Here is a 14,898-nt window from a genome sequence, read left to right as displayed (position 1 = left end):
GGCACCTGACATTTTCATCACAATACCAATAGCCTACTACCATATAACGTTTCCAAGATAAAAAATTTGAGTGTGACATACATAGAGATATTTGCACCACTGATGTCTAGTGAGAGAAGTCTGTTCTTCTTTCTTCCCCAGTTTTTGGCACCATATTGACTTTTGTTTTCTTGCATTGCACTAATACAAATAAGAGAGAGAACTAAATATCCAGCATGTATGACAGTCTTCAGATACTCTTCCACACTCTTAATCGAGTGTGATAGCCAAGCTAAAGAGAAAAAAATAACCTTGTTGTACAACCTTAGCTGGTTAATCCTCACAACATCCCTGTGAAGTAGGAAGCAAAATATCTCTCTTCAGCTACAGGAACTGAGGCAGAGAGTACGTTTCTCAAGGCAATAAATGGAGAACTAGAAAAGCTGAAACTCAGGAGTTCTTGGCTCCTAATTCTTTATGCTGGAAACCAAGGAACTGGACTCATAGACATTATCAAGTCATTAGTCTTTTAACAGCCATAGTTTAATGACAACTATGGCTTCTGTGCGTATGCCAGCAAAGCATAATTCCATGGAAGAAGAAACATGTACCTAGTGCTACCCTTAGATACTCCTCCTGTACCTTACATATGCTGATAAATGTATGCTCTAATTAACTATTCAGTACTAAGATTAATATAAATGCAGGTGATTGCAATAGATCAACATTTCATTTCTAGATTTTATTAAAGGTTTCCCCATTTATTTAAATATATAGCTTTCTTTCTGGATAAGTTAATAGCAACTCCCTGTTCCCCCTTGCATAGTAGTTTTTATATTCCCCCCCCCCAAAAAAAAAAAAACAGCATCCATTCTGAGTGCTCTCTACTAGACCTCTAAGTGATGATGAACAAGACTCCTCCTGGGATCCCACCCATGCCCTCGGTGTAGCTCTTAACCCATCCGCAGCTCTGAAGGCAATGAGAGGCATCTTCTGCTCCATACAGCACCACAAACAGTACAGTTTTCAGTGAAATCTCTCTATGGACTGAGGCTTTGACTGAGCCAAAGGTCTCTTGGCTGCTCTATCCAAAACCAAAATTGTTTCATACTGGGCGACCATATAGTCACCTTTTGTTATATGGAGACTTTTAATCTGCAAAACCTCAGTGAGTAGAACTTAAGTCCAACACTTAGATTATTCCATAGCAATAGAAATGGCCAAACTTTAAGCAAGCAACTTTGCTGGAAGTAGTGAATACCATAGGGACTATACCTAAACAGAGAAAACAGATGAAAACTAAAACTAGGTTAAAAAAAATTGTGCTTATCCTGGGTTAAAATATTCTGGAGCACTTTGCTCAATGTAGGTTCAAACCCTGCATACAAATCAGGCCCTTGCACAACACATTTCTTTCTCGTGTGTCCAACACACTGGGTCTTGCCTTACACATACAGGCTATACAATGGCCTACCACCCCTTAGCATCACAGTAAAATTCAAGTCATACAGCCTAGTATGGGAAGTACTTCTGTACTAGTATAAAGGTGCTTACAAAGGTATTTTTCTTATTCCTTTGTGGGAGGAAAGGTAACTTGTATTGGCAAGACATTATCAAAGAAACGTTTAGAATAAGTCCAACTGAACCAAAGTAATCTCTCTAATCAAAACAGTTCTATTGCTGTATAACCCATGTGTGCATCAAGACTAATTTTATAACTGTCCCATGGAAAAAAAAGTATTTCTTACTTTAGAATGGAAAAAATGCAGGGCAAAGGCTACTTAACCTGTCCAAGGCCACAAGGAGCTAGATATTGCAGGAATTTCATATCTGGTTCCCTAGAAATGTGTTATATTCCTTCCGTAACATGCACTGAACACAGTGAATACCATTTAGCATTAGAATGCCCTTCTGTACCATATCTCAACTCTGCTCATCACATATATATGATAGGCATATGTATATTTATGCCTGTATATTTTACCTATTTTTCAATTACTTAACATGCTCCAGTGCTGATGTCAGACACACGTCAAGAACTGTTTTAACTTAAGTCTTTTAAGTGTTTCTATTGAGATGAATGATAAAACCATTGTACCTGTAAATAATATTATATTCTAGTAATTGCAGATTTCCAGTCAACTCGTGCTCTACATGACAAAGATACATTGTGCTGATCTGGGATGTGAGATCGAAAATATAATCGTAATTATGCTACGTAGTCACTTCGTAATTAAGATCAGGAAAAGGGAGATCTTCACCATACATCAGAACCAGTATGAGAGAATAACTTTTCATTTTGATTGTCTCATGGCATGCCTTCTAGTTATCATGAGTTTGGGTTCAAAAGACTTGACTATTTGCTGATGCCTTGATCAGCAAATGGTGCAAACTTGCTGCTTTTACCCTCAACCAACTGTATTTTCTTCAGAACAAATCTAAGCGCCCACATCACCTGTTTCTCTATGTAACACTGGAAGGACAGCCCTCTTGCCAAAAACAGTCTTCACTTACCTCTGAATGGAGGCTGGGGAGGAGAATGGTCATCTCTAGAGAGTGACAGTGATTAACATGGGACAACTGTGCAGCTCTCAGTTGTCTGGACAGAGATGGGGCCTTTTATTTTTCTCCTTCAAGCTAGTCTCATTTGAGCCTGTACCATTTAAATAGAAGGGGTCAGAGCTGGACTTTGGCAGGACTAGGCTTCTTAATGCCAGCAAACAGACACCATGGAAACAGCAGATACATTCAGGGTTAAGGACCCAGTTTCCAGTGATATAAACAGTTTTGTCATCAACTCATTAAAAGAGAAGTCCAGAGGTCCAGATGCCTCTCTACAGCTGCGTACATTTGTTATATACCACTCCAGAAGAAACCCACAGTTTTACAGGAGAATTAACATAGTTAAGTGCTGTAGTTCTAGGGCAAAGGAGTGATTTGTAGGTTTAATGACATCATTAGCAAAAGCCGAGGCAATTATAAATTTGCACAGGCATTTTCTGAATCTCTGTTTAAAAAAACGTAGTCTTTGGCAGAGAGACTACAAGGCATTTTTCTGACAAGGTTCGCTAACATTTTAGTACAATGTTATTCAAAATTTAGGGAACAAATTCACCATTCCATTACAGTTGGTAAAGTTACATAAGTAAAAATACAATTTAGGCTGCTAGTCACAGCCTGACCATCTGGAAACTACTTACAAAGCCCTTAACAAAAAAAAAAAAAAAAAAAGGTAAAATTGCAAAACAGACATCCATTTCTCTTCACTGAGCTCCCATTTGATGACAAGCCTTCTGGCAAGTCAAGCCCAGTCTGCATTTCAGGTTTAAATCTGCCTCATTGGTATGAGTTTTGGCGAAACCTAGCAAAAAGGAGGGGAAAAAAAAACACAACAGTTGGCATACAGATATAGCAATGTAACCCACAGTTCACTTCCGCCACTGAAGATTAGAGACACTATATTTATTTAAAATTATATACTTGGAGTATTTCAGAGGTAAATGCTCCCACCACTAAATTTTCTGATGCAGTAATACAAGATACACGTGATGCTAGTATCCAGCTTGTAAGCTTCCTTTACTGAAGAGCTGCGTTATTGATTTAAGACTGCAAGCAGATTAAACTTGGATAGCTGACTCTGTATTTGCCCCTGCTAACTTAAAGGTCCTCTTAGAGGGCCCCAGATGCCAGAAAAAGGGATAGTTGAATGCCACTGAAGCAGCTCCTCAGTTATACAGCGTACAGGATGGTGCATTAACATCACTCAAATATGCTGTGGCTTAGGTTAATGTACCGGACTAGAAAAAGTTTTATTTTGTGTATGGTGAGGCTGCACTTGCCACAAACAGCAACAGGACAGATAGCTGGAGACAGGCAACCACTTCAGCCATCACCTTTTAATCCACTTGCATTCACACATCAATGCCCGGAATGATTCAGAGGCAACAAAACAGATTATTTTCAACACATTACTGAATTGTCACTGCAATAATAAAACAAGCCTGCCAAAGAATCTTAAACTACTGATTTCCCTTCTTTGCTCAATAGCCAAGTTCATTCTGCCTCTCTTCCCATACACCAAGCAATAGGATGCTGTCAGCCAATGGTGGGTCTACACAGAAGGAGTCAACTGGGTTTTAGAACGTGGGTATTAGCAGTGGATAGACAATCAACTCAAACGCACAGTATACTGCATGCAAAGTTCAATATTTCCAACTCAAACTAATATCAAATTCATTTTTATTCCTTGCCTTCTTCCATTCACGTTCATTTTCATGTCAGGACACATTTATGTATTGCGTTCTTTTGGTTCTACACAGTAATAAAAATCAATTAATGGTATTATAAGAAATCTAGCAGACAATATATAAAAGACCGTAAGCCTAAATAGGGAAGTAGAGGAGGAAAGAGGGTGTAAATAGGAACAAAATAGAGAAGATTTTGGAGTGAGGAGTACCAATGGTTAACAAACAGTTGAACCTTGACTGTAGCTCTACACAAATATTCTGTGGAGAAGATCTCCACAAAAGATCTCTTAAAATATCATCTGGTCCCAGCCCTATTTAAATAGGTGTCTCAGGAGGAAGATCAGAAATGATTCATATGATCTTACTTGTGCAGGATGAAAAACAATTCCATGGATACTTGGCTCTTAGTTGATTAAGTGTCCCAAGTGAAATATCACCTAATGCATTCCTTCTGCCTCCTTACCCCATCTTTTTCACTTAACACTACTGAACAAGCTAACTTATGAAAGAATGACATATAAAGACCTTTCCAAGCACTAAAGCCTCTTTCTTTTAGAAGTATAGGTCTATATTTCCTGTATGTTAGATTTCTAAGTTACCCTTCCTCCACCACAATATAGCATCACTTATAAACAGACCTTATGAAAACAGCCACTGAGGGAAAAAGCTTAGTTCATGAAGAATGTGTTTACTGTATCAAATGCTAATGGAGTATTTTTGGTGGATGGAAACCATTCACTGATCTTTCAAAGTTCTGTAGGGAATGGGATAATAAATAGATGTAATAGCTACAAGTGTGGAGGAGCCGGAGAAACTTCCTGACTGTACAAACATTCTTGGGTTAGTTTCAGAAGTGTTTCAACATTTCCAAAGTGGATGCGTGCTTCACTTAATGTAGTCTATTTCTGTCGTCCTGAAGTAGCATCCCTCACCCAGGAATGGTTCCATTGAAGTACAGACAAAAACTGGAGGACAGAGATGGTACCATTAAAATCTATATTCTGAAAATCATGACAACAGACAATTACCAGAAAAGATTATTGTTTTTCTGCTGTCATAGTTTTTGGTGCCATCAAAACCTCAAGTGTTTTATATCTGAATGAGCATATTACATTAAATGTAATGTCTGCACATTTGATGCTAACAGCTGTCATTTGTGTGTACCACGATCTGCTCCAGTAAGGGTCTGATCCCAAGAGGTGCTGAGGTGCCACACGGCCTGCTGAACATAAAGGCGGTGAGAGCTCAGCACCATGCAGAAGCTGGCCCAAGCAGAACAGTTTGCTCTAAAGAAATATGATTAAATAAGCAGAAAATTGCTAATGTAATAAACGAGACAGTTTGGGGTTGGAAAGCAGGGAGTCATCAAGTCTGAAAGCCCCCCCGAGTCCACTGCTTTAAATCCCAGTAGAGCCTTTTAATTCAGTATCACCCTATGCTAACAGCATAGCATTCGCTAAGGGCTGAACGCGCTTACCAAAGACTATTCCAAAGTGTACTACCACAGAGTAATTACTTTCTTAAAGATCATTCTAAGCAACACATTCCCTTAGTATTACTTCATGGATGGACAGACTAGCTCATCTTGGAAGCTTCAGAATAGTCTGCCAAAGGTGAAGACGTATACTGGGAGCCGTGTGCCTCACCAGCCTGCTATGCCGCATCAGAACTGGGTAAGAGGAAAAAGTTGGCTGAGGACAGATGATCTCAGGAACTCCCTGCAATTCAAGCAGGTTGACTCCTTGATTTTCAACCTCATACTATCCTTTTCAGCTACACAAACACCTGCACGCTCACTTTGTTATGTTTATTTATAGCAAGCTAGCAGTTCTATCTAGGCCTGATCTTGAATGGTACTGAATCCTAATAATCTTTCCTGATCTCATCAGGAGTTGCAAAAGCAAATTATTGTGCCAACAGTGTAAAAACATTCCCTCAAAAAAAAAAAATGTATTACCATATTTGTTCATTAAAATAATAAAAGTTGTTTACTACTTCTTAACTCCAAATTACTTGAAATTACAGATAAAAGCAAACCATAATTCTAGCATCAGCTTTTGCACAGAAGTCTGTTGCTAACATGATTTTTTTAGCGGAGCTGAATGATCAGGACAAAATGCAATTCCATTTAAAAACAGACTTCATCCTCCAACATTTCTTTTAAGGAAAAAATACTGCTGTTAAATAAAACTACATTGAGCTTGCTGATATCATATCTCTCTCAATGCTATTTATTATTTTTCACTCATTGGCTTGAACTTGGATGGTTTCAATTTCTTTATAACCATAGATGAGGCAAGTGCTATTCAACTATGTTGTGTTTCTTTTGTCCTGGCAGCCGCTTTTCCTAAACTCCATGGTATCTTTTCAGCTCTTTTTGTAAAACTCAGCTTTCAGATTGGAAAAAGGGGAGAGGAATTTTTACATAGAGAGACTTTCCCTGACTATTTTTATAATGAAATACATCTGCAAAAGTTTTATTTCTTGGTCTGTTCTCTGATGGTCTCATCAAAGGTATGAGCCGGTACAAGTCAAAACAGATTACCTGCCAAGGTGATCTATATGCTAGGCAGCAGCAGATCTGATTTAAGCATACAAGATAAGCCAATACTTTGTCTTCACAGCACAGTGAAACTGAGGGTGAATTGTTTCTTTTTGATATGATGCCAGTCTATAATCAAGATTGCTGACTCTAAATCATTTTTCCTTTGACATTTTGCTGTTGCAAATGTCCTTTAGGAGATTTTTTCCCAAATAAGCAGACTGTGCAAATGGGAATGCATGGCCCAACGTCTCTCAATGTCGTAGAGGCTACAAAGCTCTCCTCTACAAAGAAAAGTAGCTCGCACAGGTAGTACAATGTGAACGTACAGTCAGCCCTTAAATTCTCAGTTGTAATGAATATAAAGACGTGCTAATTTTAGTTAAGATTGTTCTCTTAACTGCAAAAACGTTGTCAGAAAAACATCAACTCCTCATTTTCCATCTACTAGTCTTGTTTCAAACTAGCATGATACATGATGCTAAAATTCTGCTTTTACTATCGCAATAAAATATCATTATAGTCCCTGTCAGCAATGTAAACAAGACGTTTCATTCAGTGAACATAAAGAATCACAAGTGCAACTGCTACTCTTGTAAGGAAGCCTGAGGCAGTGTATTGATATGTGGAAAAAAAGGACCAAGGATACTACTTTTTGAACAACTGTCTACCACAGTGCTCAAACCTCTATTTTCTTAACTTCAAAATGAAGTGAGGGAGCGGTAGGTATTCTCTGTGTATGAAAATCAGGCCCTCAAGGGTCCAACTTCACACAACAGTAACCCAGGGTTGCTGTCACTGGTATCAACAGAAGTTTTGCTAAGGACTGCAATGAGAGGAGGACTGGGTCACCGTGGCCTGGAAACATTCTTTAAAGGAAAAAAAAAAACAAACAGCGAGGAAGAGCCAGTGATTTTCCATGCTATTGCTGAATTAAACAAATCCCTTCCGTCTGCAGAGCTATAAAGATTTCAGGTGCTTTTGGAACTACCAGTCAGCAGGTAACGCTGACCCAAGCACATATCCTGGCAGAGCTCAGCAAAGTATGTGCTTTGCAAGCGTTTATGCAAGCTGCACGCTTTCAAGATATGTATATGAAAGCACATAAACCAAGCAGCATCTACATTTTTCATGCCCACAGTTCTTTTAGTGCAACTCATCATTTCATGCATGACCAAGCAGTTGTACAAACAGGCTGCACTGGAGTTTGCCTTTTTGAGCGTCAGGAATCCAGGTGCTTTTGAAGAGTCCCTTCCTGATCCCAGTGAGACACATTCCAGGGACCTCAATGATATATTGCTCTCTCTCTCCTCAATTGCTATTTAAAGGCAAACCTAAAGATTCAGAATTTGTACCACTCCTGTCCATTTACAGGAAAGCAGTAAGTGCCAGTGAGTGGTGATAAACTTTTCTTTGGTCCTGATAGCTACAGTCTTGCCCTGTCTTACCCATTCAGAGTTACTGCTGCAAGGCTTAATCTCATGACCCATAATTTTGAGCTTGTCACCTCTTTCTCTGAATCCCTTGGCTGGTTCTGCTTTTACTGCCTCAAGCATAGGCTGTTGGACCTCACTTTGGGTAATACACAGCCAGTTTAAAACAGCACATTGTTTACCTGACCAAAAATAAAGCAACTCCTTCCAAACAAACAGGTAATGCATCTAAGCACCAGTATCCTCTGACAATAAAGTCCTTTCCTGTAACTTCAGTCTATATAAATGCTTACTAATCGTGGCACGTTCAAATTCATCATGAAGTGAATCCCAAAATTAAACATGCAAGAATAAAATAGTGATTGACTGCAACAAATATAAATCTATAAGTTCAGTTTTTATGTTTCAGGTTTGGATGTTAGCTGTTTGAGAGGCTGATCAGCCAAAGAGAGATGAGCCATGACATTATCACAGTTTTAAAAAATTGATCACTTTTCGCTAAATCCCTGGGAGAAACTGAATAAACAACTTCTTTTGCACATAGAATGGCTGAATATGGAAGTTTGCTTTCACTGTAAATTAAAAAATAATAAAGACTTCCACCAAAATCTTCCAAAAAATGGAAAATGAATAATGGAGCAAAGTGGCTTGTAGCAAATTTCCTCCTGCACGATGCAGTTGCAGGTCAATCATCTTTAAGATAATTTTTCTCAGAGAAATGAATATATTCATGTAAATGAATGACTATGTAGTGAACTGCTTTTTATTTAAAATATTTTGAACTCCATAAGAAAAACATATGCTATCATATTTGGCTATCAAAAATTATTTTTATGGACACAGAGAATGAATGAAATTCCCCAGGCTTTCAAAGCACATTGTTCAGAATTTTTTTTACTTACTGCCAATAGTTTTCAAAGCCTTAATAACAAACTCTTTGACCTAATAACTGCTCTGCAGGCTTACAATTATGTGCCCTAGCCCTGCCATGCAACTCTGCAAAGAGGAAGATATCCAGAGTACAGCGCTCCATTACCAAATGTTCCCCAGCTGTTCTTACAGCACAAACTGTATACTGTCATAGTCAGTGTCCTCACCTAAAGAGGGCTGACCTACCCCACAAAACTTTACAACACAAGAGAATAAACATCATAACTCGCATGTGGGAGAAGGACATGAAGAAACTATATTTGTTATCAGCCACACATATGGAATCAGTTTCATTAAATGTCTCTTCAGTTATACTCCAGTGTATTACAGCTTTCCATTAATCAGTCAGTTTTGTATTGGCATTAAGTGAATCTCTTAAGAAGGAATGTGAAGGTGTAAAGGCAGTGACTTTATGGATTAATGCAGAACACAAGTTTCATTCATGTAAGACAACAGGAAAGAAAGAGCAAAAATACCAGCAGTAGAATCATGTAAATGAACAGCATCAGTGGCACAGAGTGGACACATGTAGTCACCCTTGCTGAGAAGAGTCACAACCCCATCTACAGATATTATGAAAACTTACCAATAGAGGGTTAGGTAAATCAATGTATACAGAGGAAGAACGAATATTCATCCACCTCAGATATGAATCAGCTGTCCTCTTCAGAGCATTACAAAAAGTTCCCACATTACCCTTTTTAATCTTGACCATTTTCCTATCTCTTCTGTCTTATCCAGGTGGATTCTAATTCCAGTGCCTAATACAATCATACTTGATTAGCCCTAAGATGTCCCATAGGGTCTCTTCCTAGTTTCACCGTAAATCCCACAGGCAATCTACCCAATACCTTTCCACCTGCAAAGGGGAAACTTACTGGATCTAGAAGTCATCATGTATTAACTAGCTGTAAAGACTATTTTTTCTGACAAGGGAATAATTATATTTGTTCATAGAATGACTTACTGTGAAGTCACAGCCAGTGCTTTTCTTGATATCATCCACTGACAGTCCTTCCCAGATTTCCACAAGGGTCAGCCCCTTTTTCTTGTCCACATCAAACACAGCCTGCCAGGTTCAAATAGCATACAAGTAGTTGGTTTTTTTTTTAAACATGAAAACAGATAGCAAGGAAATAAACAGTTATATTGTACAAAATCCATTGAAATAAGTTTTATCAGTAACAAATGATACCATTATCAATCAGTATCACTTTACACATTTCTGACTGACCATTAAAGGTTTCTCCAACATTCATCTCTACTTGAAAGATTATGAAGTATGAGGCATGTTAATTTTGAATGAAAAACATGTTCCTGCTTTTCTGCACATAAAATAAGGACTGTGCCTTCTGCTTCAATCTGGTGAGAACTGGGAGAGGGCAAAGGAAAGGGCAGAGACATACTTTGCTACAAGGCAATGCTCACCAAGAGATCACAACAGAAAATAGGGAAGAATAAGGGAGGTATTGTCTGTGTTTTTAGGGCAGCAGAGAGGTACAGAGTGGCTTATCACTGAATCATCAACAGAGGATGATCTTCACCAACATCAGTTGCACACCCGATTTCAGTACAGATTTTACTGTTTTCAGAAGTTAGCAATGAGAGAAGGCTTTTTGTTTTATCTGTAATAGAAAGCCTGGGAGGAGATGGCTAAAGGGGCAAAGGCTGCTCTTTCTAATGTCTTCACAGGAAATGATTTTCACTCCCAAGACTCTCAAGCACATCAAATAAAAACACCTGTAAAATGATGTGCACTTTAATAGTGCCTGCCAGAGGAAGATATACGAGTCACAAGCTAGTTGCCAGGGAAACCATAAAGACTAGACATTTCCATAAAGAAAGTCAGTAGAAAAAGTCTAGTGAAGATTGAACTCGGACGGAAAGTGAAGTTTTAAACTCATCACAGAAGTGTACTGAAGCTCAGCTATCCTCCTCTGGGTATATGAGACTGATTCACGGGACTAAAATGTGATAGCCAATCTAAATCTTAAGACAGAGGTTGGGAGTAAGGAACATCCACCCAAGGAAGCTGGTAGGGAAACAGTTTGCAATCCATTTTAAGTGCTGTTATAACTTTGTGTCATCTCCTTACAAAACAACAAGATCTAGGTGGTGATGCTTAAAGAAATTTCTCCAAGTGTTTATTTTCTATCAGTTCTTGTTCAGACTCTTTTTTTTTGCACTTTACGTCTGTATTTGGCAAGATAGTAGAAGACTGTGAACAAACTTCCACGTGTTCATCTATTTTTCCCTACTATGTGGAGGAAGCCTTTAAATAACGGTGGTAACAGACCACAGGGAGAAAGTAAATGTGCACTTTGAAGCGTTCTACTTAGTGTGACAAAAGGATCACAGGGAGACTACTTTTAGCCCTTAAATATGTAAACATTGACAATGAAAGAAGTATGATTACAGCAAAAACCTAAGTCACTTATCCTGTACTGAAAACATCCACTAACTTACTTTGAGCAGCAGCAAGGTCACACACTCTCATGGACTTAAACTGGAGAGTAAATTGCTTCACAAACGGACTTCAGGTAAGGACAAAAGAATTAAAGCCCTGGTATAATTACAGGTACTGTTAACATCTTCTCTAAAAGAGCCTGAAGCGTACAGCAAGGAAGGTGCCAACTGTCTGATGTATATTGCTACAGTTGTTCTTCCACTGGAAAAAGTGATTTGTGACACAGCTCCCTTAAAATTGTGTTTGAGAATTTACATCTCTCAAGGACAATTTTCAGATACGCATTGGGAATAATAAGTAGATACATAACTTTGCATAAATAGTGCTCATGCGTGGCATCTCTGTTCTGAAGGTATTTAAGAATGTGGTCCAGTATGTTAGATGTCTCTGGTGAAAGCTTTACAAGAAAAAATATGAGCCACTGAGCCTGGGGAATTGAACTCCAAGGGAATCTTTACCCTTTGTTGGTAACAGATACAGAATACAATCTTCACTTTTACTAAGCTTTGCTACTTCTACTAAGCGGCATTTCTCAAGGATAGAGGATGAAAGGATTGACAAGGATTCAAGTACTTTACCTTTTCTGTAATGATGCGATTTACACATTGTTTCCCAGTAAGTGGTAAACTGCATTTTTCCAGGATTTTATGGACATTGCCCTGTGTTTAACAAGATACAGACAAACATTAATTTTCAAAAACAATCCAACTTACTCAGCATTCAAATATGAACATGAAAAAGGAACATCACAGCTGAAGACACTCAGCATTATTGAAATCCCACAGTACTCACAGAACATTGTTAGAATGCGCCTCTATGGCAGATTATATCTCAAACAATTTGGGACAGTTCTTACTTAAATCCTACATAAAGCGAGATGACTAATAAGACTCTCGCTATATCACAGTGGATTCCTGAGTTTAGAAGTTCAGCATACTTCTGCTTAATTTTTTTCCTTCCTACTGGCACGTGAGGAAAAGAGACAGATGGAACCTCACTGATGACATGTCAACGACAAATTAGAGAAAGGCAAAAAAACAATTTACTTTCAGGCCCTTTCTTTCTGGGACACCAAATGCCAGCTATGCTAAATCTTGTAAGAAATATCACCTGATGAAAAGACATAGTTTTGATAGGAAGCTGGATGTTTAGGGTTGGGTGGGGAGTTACTCTTTTTTTTTTTATATTGTTCTTTTTTTTTTTTTAATAGGAGTTCACAAATGGCTTTAGATCCTGCCAAATGAATGTAGGCTGAAAGCGCTCTGAATGGATACGAAATGGATGGATCACTGCACTTTTAGTCGCTATTTGTAGCCATTTTACAGAGGTAGCTTTGAGCATCTCTCCCTTTATCACATGCTTTTAATTTTTCTCTAATTATCAGTTTTCAGTTATGCATTTTAAAGATCTCGGAGTGTAGTAAGTCTAATTTAATCATCTGAATGCAATTTTTAATTTAATTTTTTTAATTTACAATCATCAATTAATTTACAATCATTCTGTGATCATCCATTTGCCTTAAGGCTTAAATAAACTGGGCAACTATACCTCAGCCAGTCTGATTTCTGAATGATGACAAAATGAGCAATCTGTGTGATCTGAATTTATCTTCTTCTGTGAAGAATTATTTCTTCATTCTAATTATGCTGGCAAGATCCACATCTCATATCAAGGCAACTACTCTGATTAGACTGAAACTGACTCACTTTTAATGAAAATAATGACTTGAGGCAGAGCATTACTTGTAGTCGATCAGCTTATATTGTGTCCATCTCAAGGACCTTCTTGCACTCTTTCCCTAAGAGAGAAGATTAATCTGTGCTATTTTTAACATTTTCAGTAACATATCAGGTGTACTTCTAAGGCATATGATATGCAATATCCCTTCCCGGCACCCAATTGAGATTGAAACATATGGACTTGAGGAGGTGACAGCTTGAATGGTTCCTGTGACCCTGAGCACTGACACATTGCACCTTCTTAACAGTTGATCTGAAGATTATAATATTACCAGTTAGCATTAAAGGTGACTTTTAGAACTCATCCGTCACCATCTGTGCTTTCAGGGCACCATCAGAATGGGAGTGCAAATGGAACTGCATGCATTTTTTTATAGGATTTGTTCAGATAAATTCATAGGATTTTTTATAGGATTTGTTCAGATAAATTCAGGAAAGATTTTTTTTTTGTAGATGTCCAAAACCTTAAGGTACTTCCATCTGCTTTAAACAAAATATTCTGTTGCTGAAGAACAAAAAATGTCCTTAATACTCCACAATGCATCAAAATCAAAACTATTCACAATGATAGAAAAGAGCATTTCAATTCAATATTCCATACTTCAGTCAGATCCACAGAATCACAGAATGGCCGAGGTTGGAAGAGACCTCTGGAGATCATCTAGTCCAATCCCCCTGCTCAAGCAGGGACCTCTAGAGCCCATTGCCCAGGATCGCGTCCAGGCGGGTTTTGAATATCTCCAGGGAAGGAGACTCCACCACCTCTCTGGGCAACCTCTGCCAGTGCTCAGTCACCCTCACAGGAAAGAAGTTTTTCCTCATGTCCAGACAGATCTTCCTGTGTGTCAGTTTGTGCTCATTGCCTCCCGTCCTATTGCTGGGCACCACGGAGAAGAGGCTGGCCTCATCCTCTCGACACCCCCCCTCCCCTTCAGATACTTATACACAGTGATCAGATCCCCTCTGAGCCTTCTCTTCTCCAGACTGAACAGGCCCAGCTCTCGCAGCCTTTCCTCATAGGAGAGATGCTCCAGTCCCTTAATCATCTTTGTGGCCTTTTCACTGGACTCACTCCAAGAGCTCCATGTCTCTCTTGTACTGGGGAGCCCAGAGCTGGACACAGTACTCCAGGTGAGGCCTCCCCAGGGCTGAGGAGAGGGGGAGGGTCATCACCCTTGACCTGCTGGCAACACTCTTCCTAATGTACCCCATAATACCATTGGCCTTCTTGGCCACAAGGGGCACATTGCTGGCTCATGGTCACCTTGTTGTCCACCAGGACTCCCAGGTCCTTCTCTGCAGAGCTGCTTTCCAGCAGGTCAACCCCCAGCCTGTACTGGTGCGTGAGGTTATTCCTCCCCAGCTGCAGAACCCTGCGCTTCCCTCTGTTGAACTTCAGGAGGTTTCCCTCTGCCCATCTCTCCAGCCTGTCCAGGTCCTTCTGAATGGCAGCACAGCCCTCTGGTGTATCAGCTGCTCCTCCCAGCTTTGTATCAGCAAAGTTGCTGAGGGTGCGCTCTGTCCCTTCATCTAGGTCATTGATAAATATGCTGAACAAGAC

The 14,898-nt window shown here is 39.2% G+C and overlaps 1 protein-coding gene across 1 annotated transcript in view; it reads right to left on the bottom strand.

Annotated features, from left to right (window-relative positions):
* Positions 1 to 2,075: 2,075 nt before the first annotated feature.
* LOC138064565 (succinyl-CoA:3-ketoacid coenzyme A transferase 1, mitochondrial-like) overlaps positions 2,076 to 14,898 on the bottom strand; it is a 77,788-nt gene continuing 64,965 nt past the window's right edge. The window contains exons 15-17 of the mRNA XM_068927786.1: positions 12,177 to 12,257; positions 10,099 to 10,200; positions 2,076 to 3,340 (exon numbers count right to left, since the gene is read on the bottom strand). Of these exons, the coding sequence (XP_068783887.1) occupies positions 3,305 to 3,340; positions 10,099 to 10,200; positions 12,177 to 12,257 (219 nt within the window). The 3' untranslated portion in view covers positions 2,076 to 3,304. The remainder of the gene's footprint in view (positions 3,341 to 10,098; positions 10,201 to 12,176; positions 12,258 to 14,898) is intronic.

This window comes from Struthio camelus, chromosome Z, assembly GCF_040807025.1.
Source record: "Struthio camelus isolate bStrCam1 chromosome Z, bStrCam1.hap1, whole genome shotgun sequence".
Classification (NCBI taxonomy): Eukaryota; Metazoa; Chordata; class Aves; order Struthioniformes; family Struthionidae; genus Struthio; species Struthio camelus.
The sequence above is the reverse complement of the archived record's forward strand: the minus strand, read 5'-3'. Positions and strand labels throughout refer to the sequence as shown.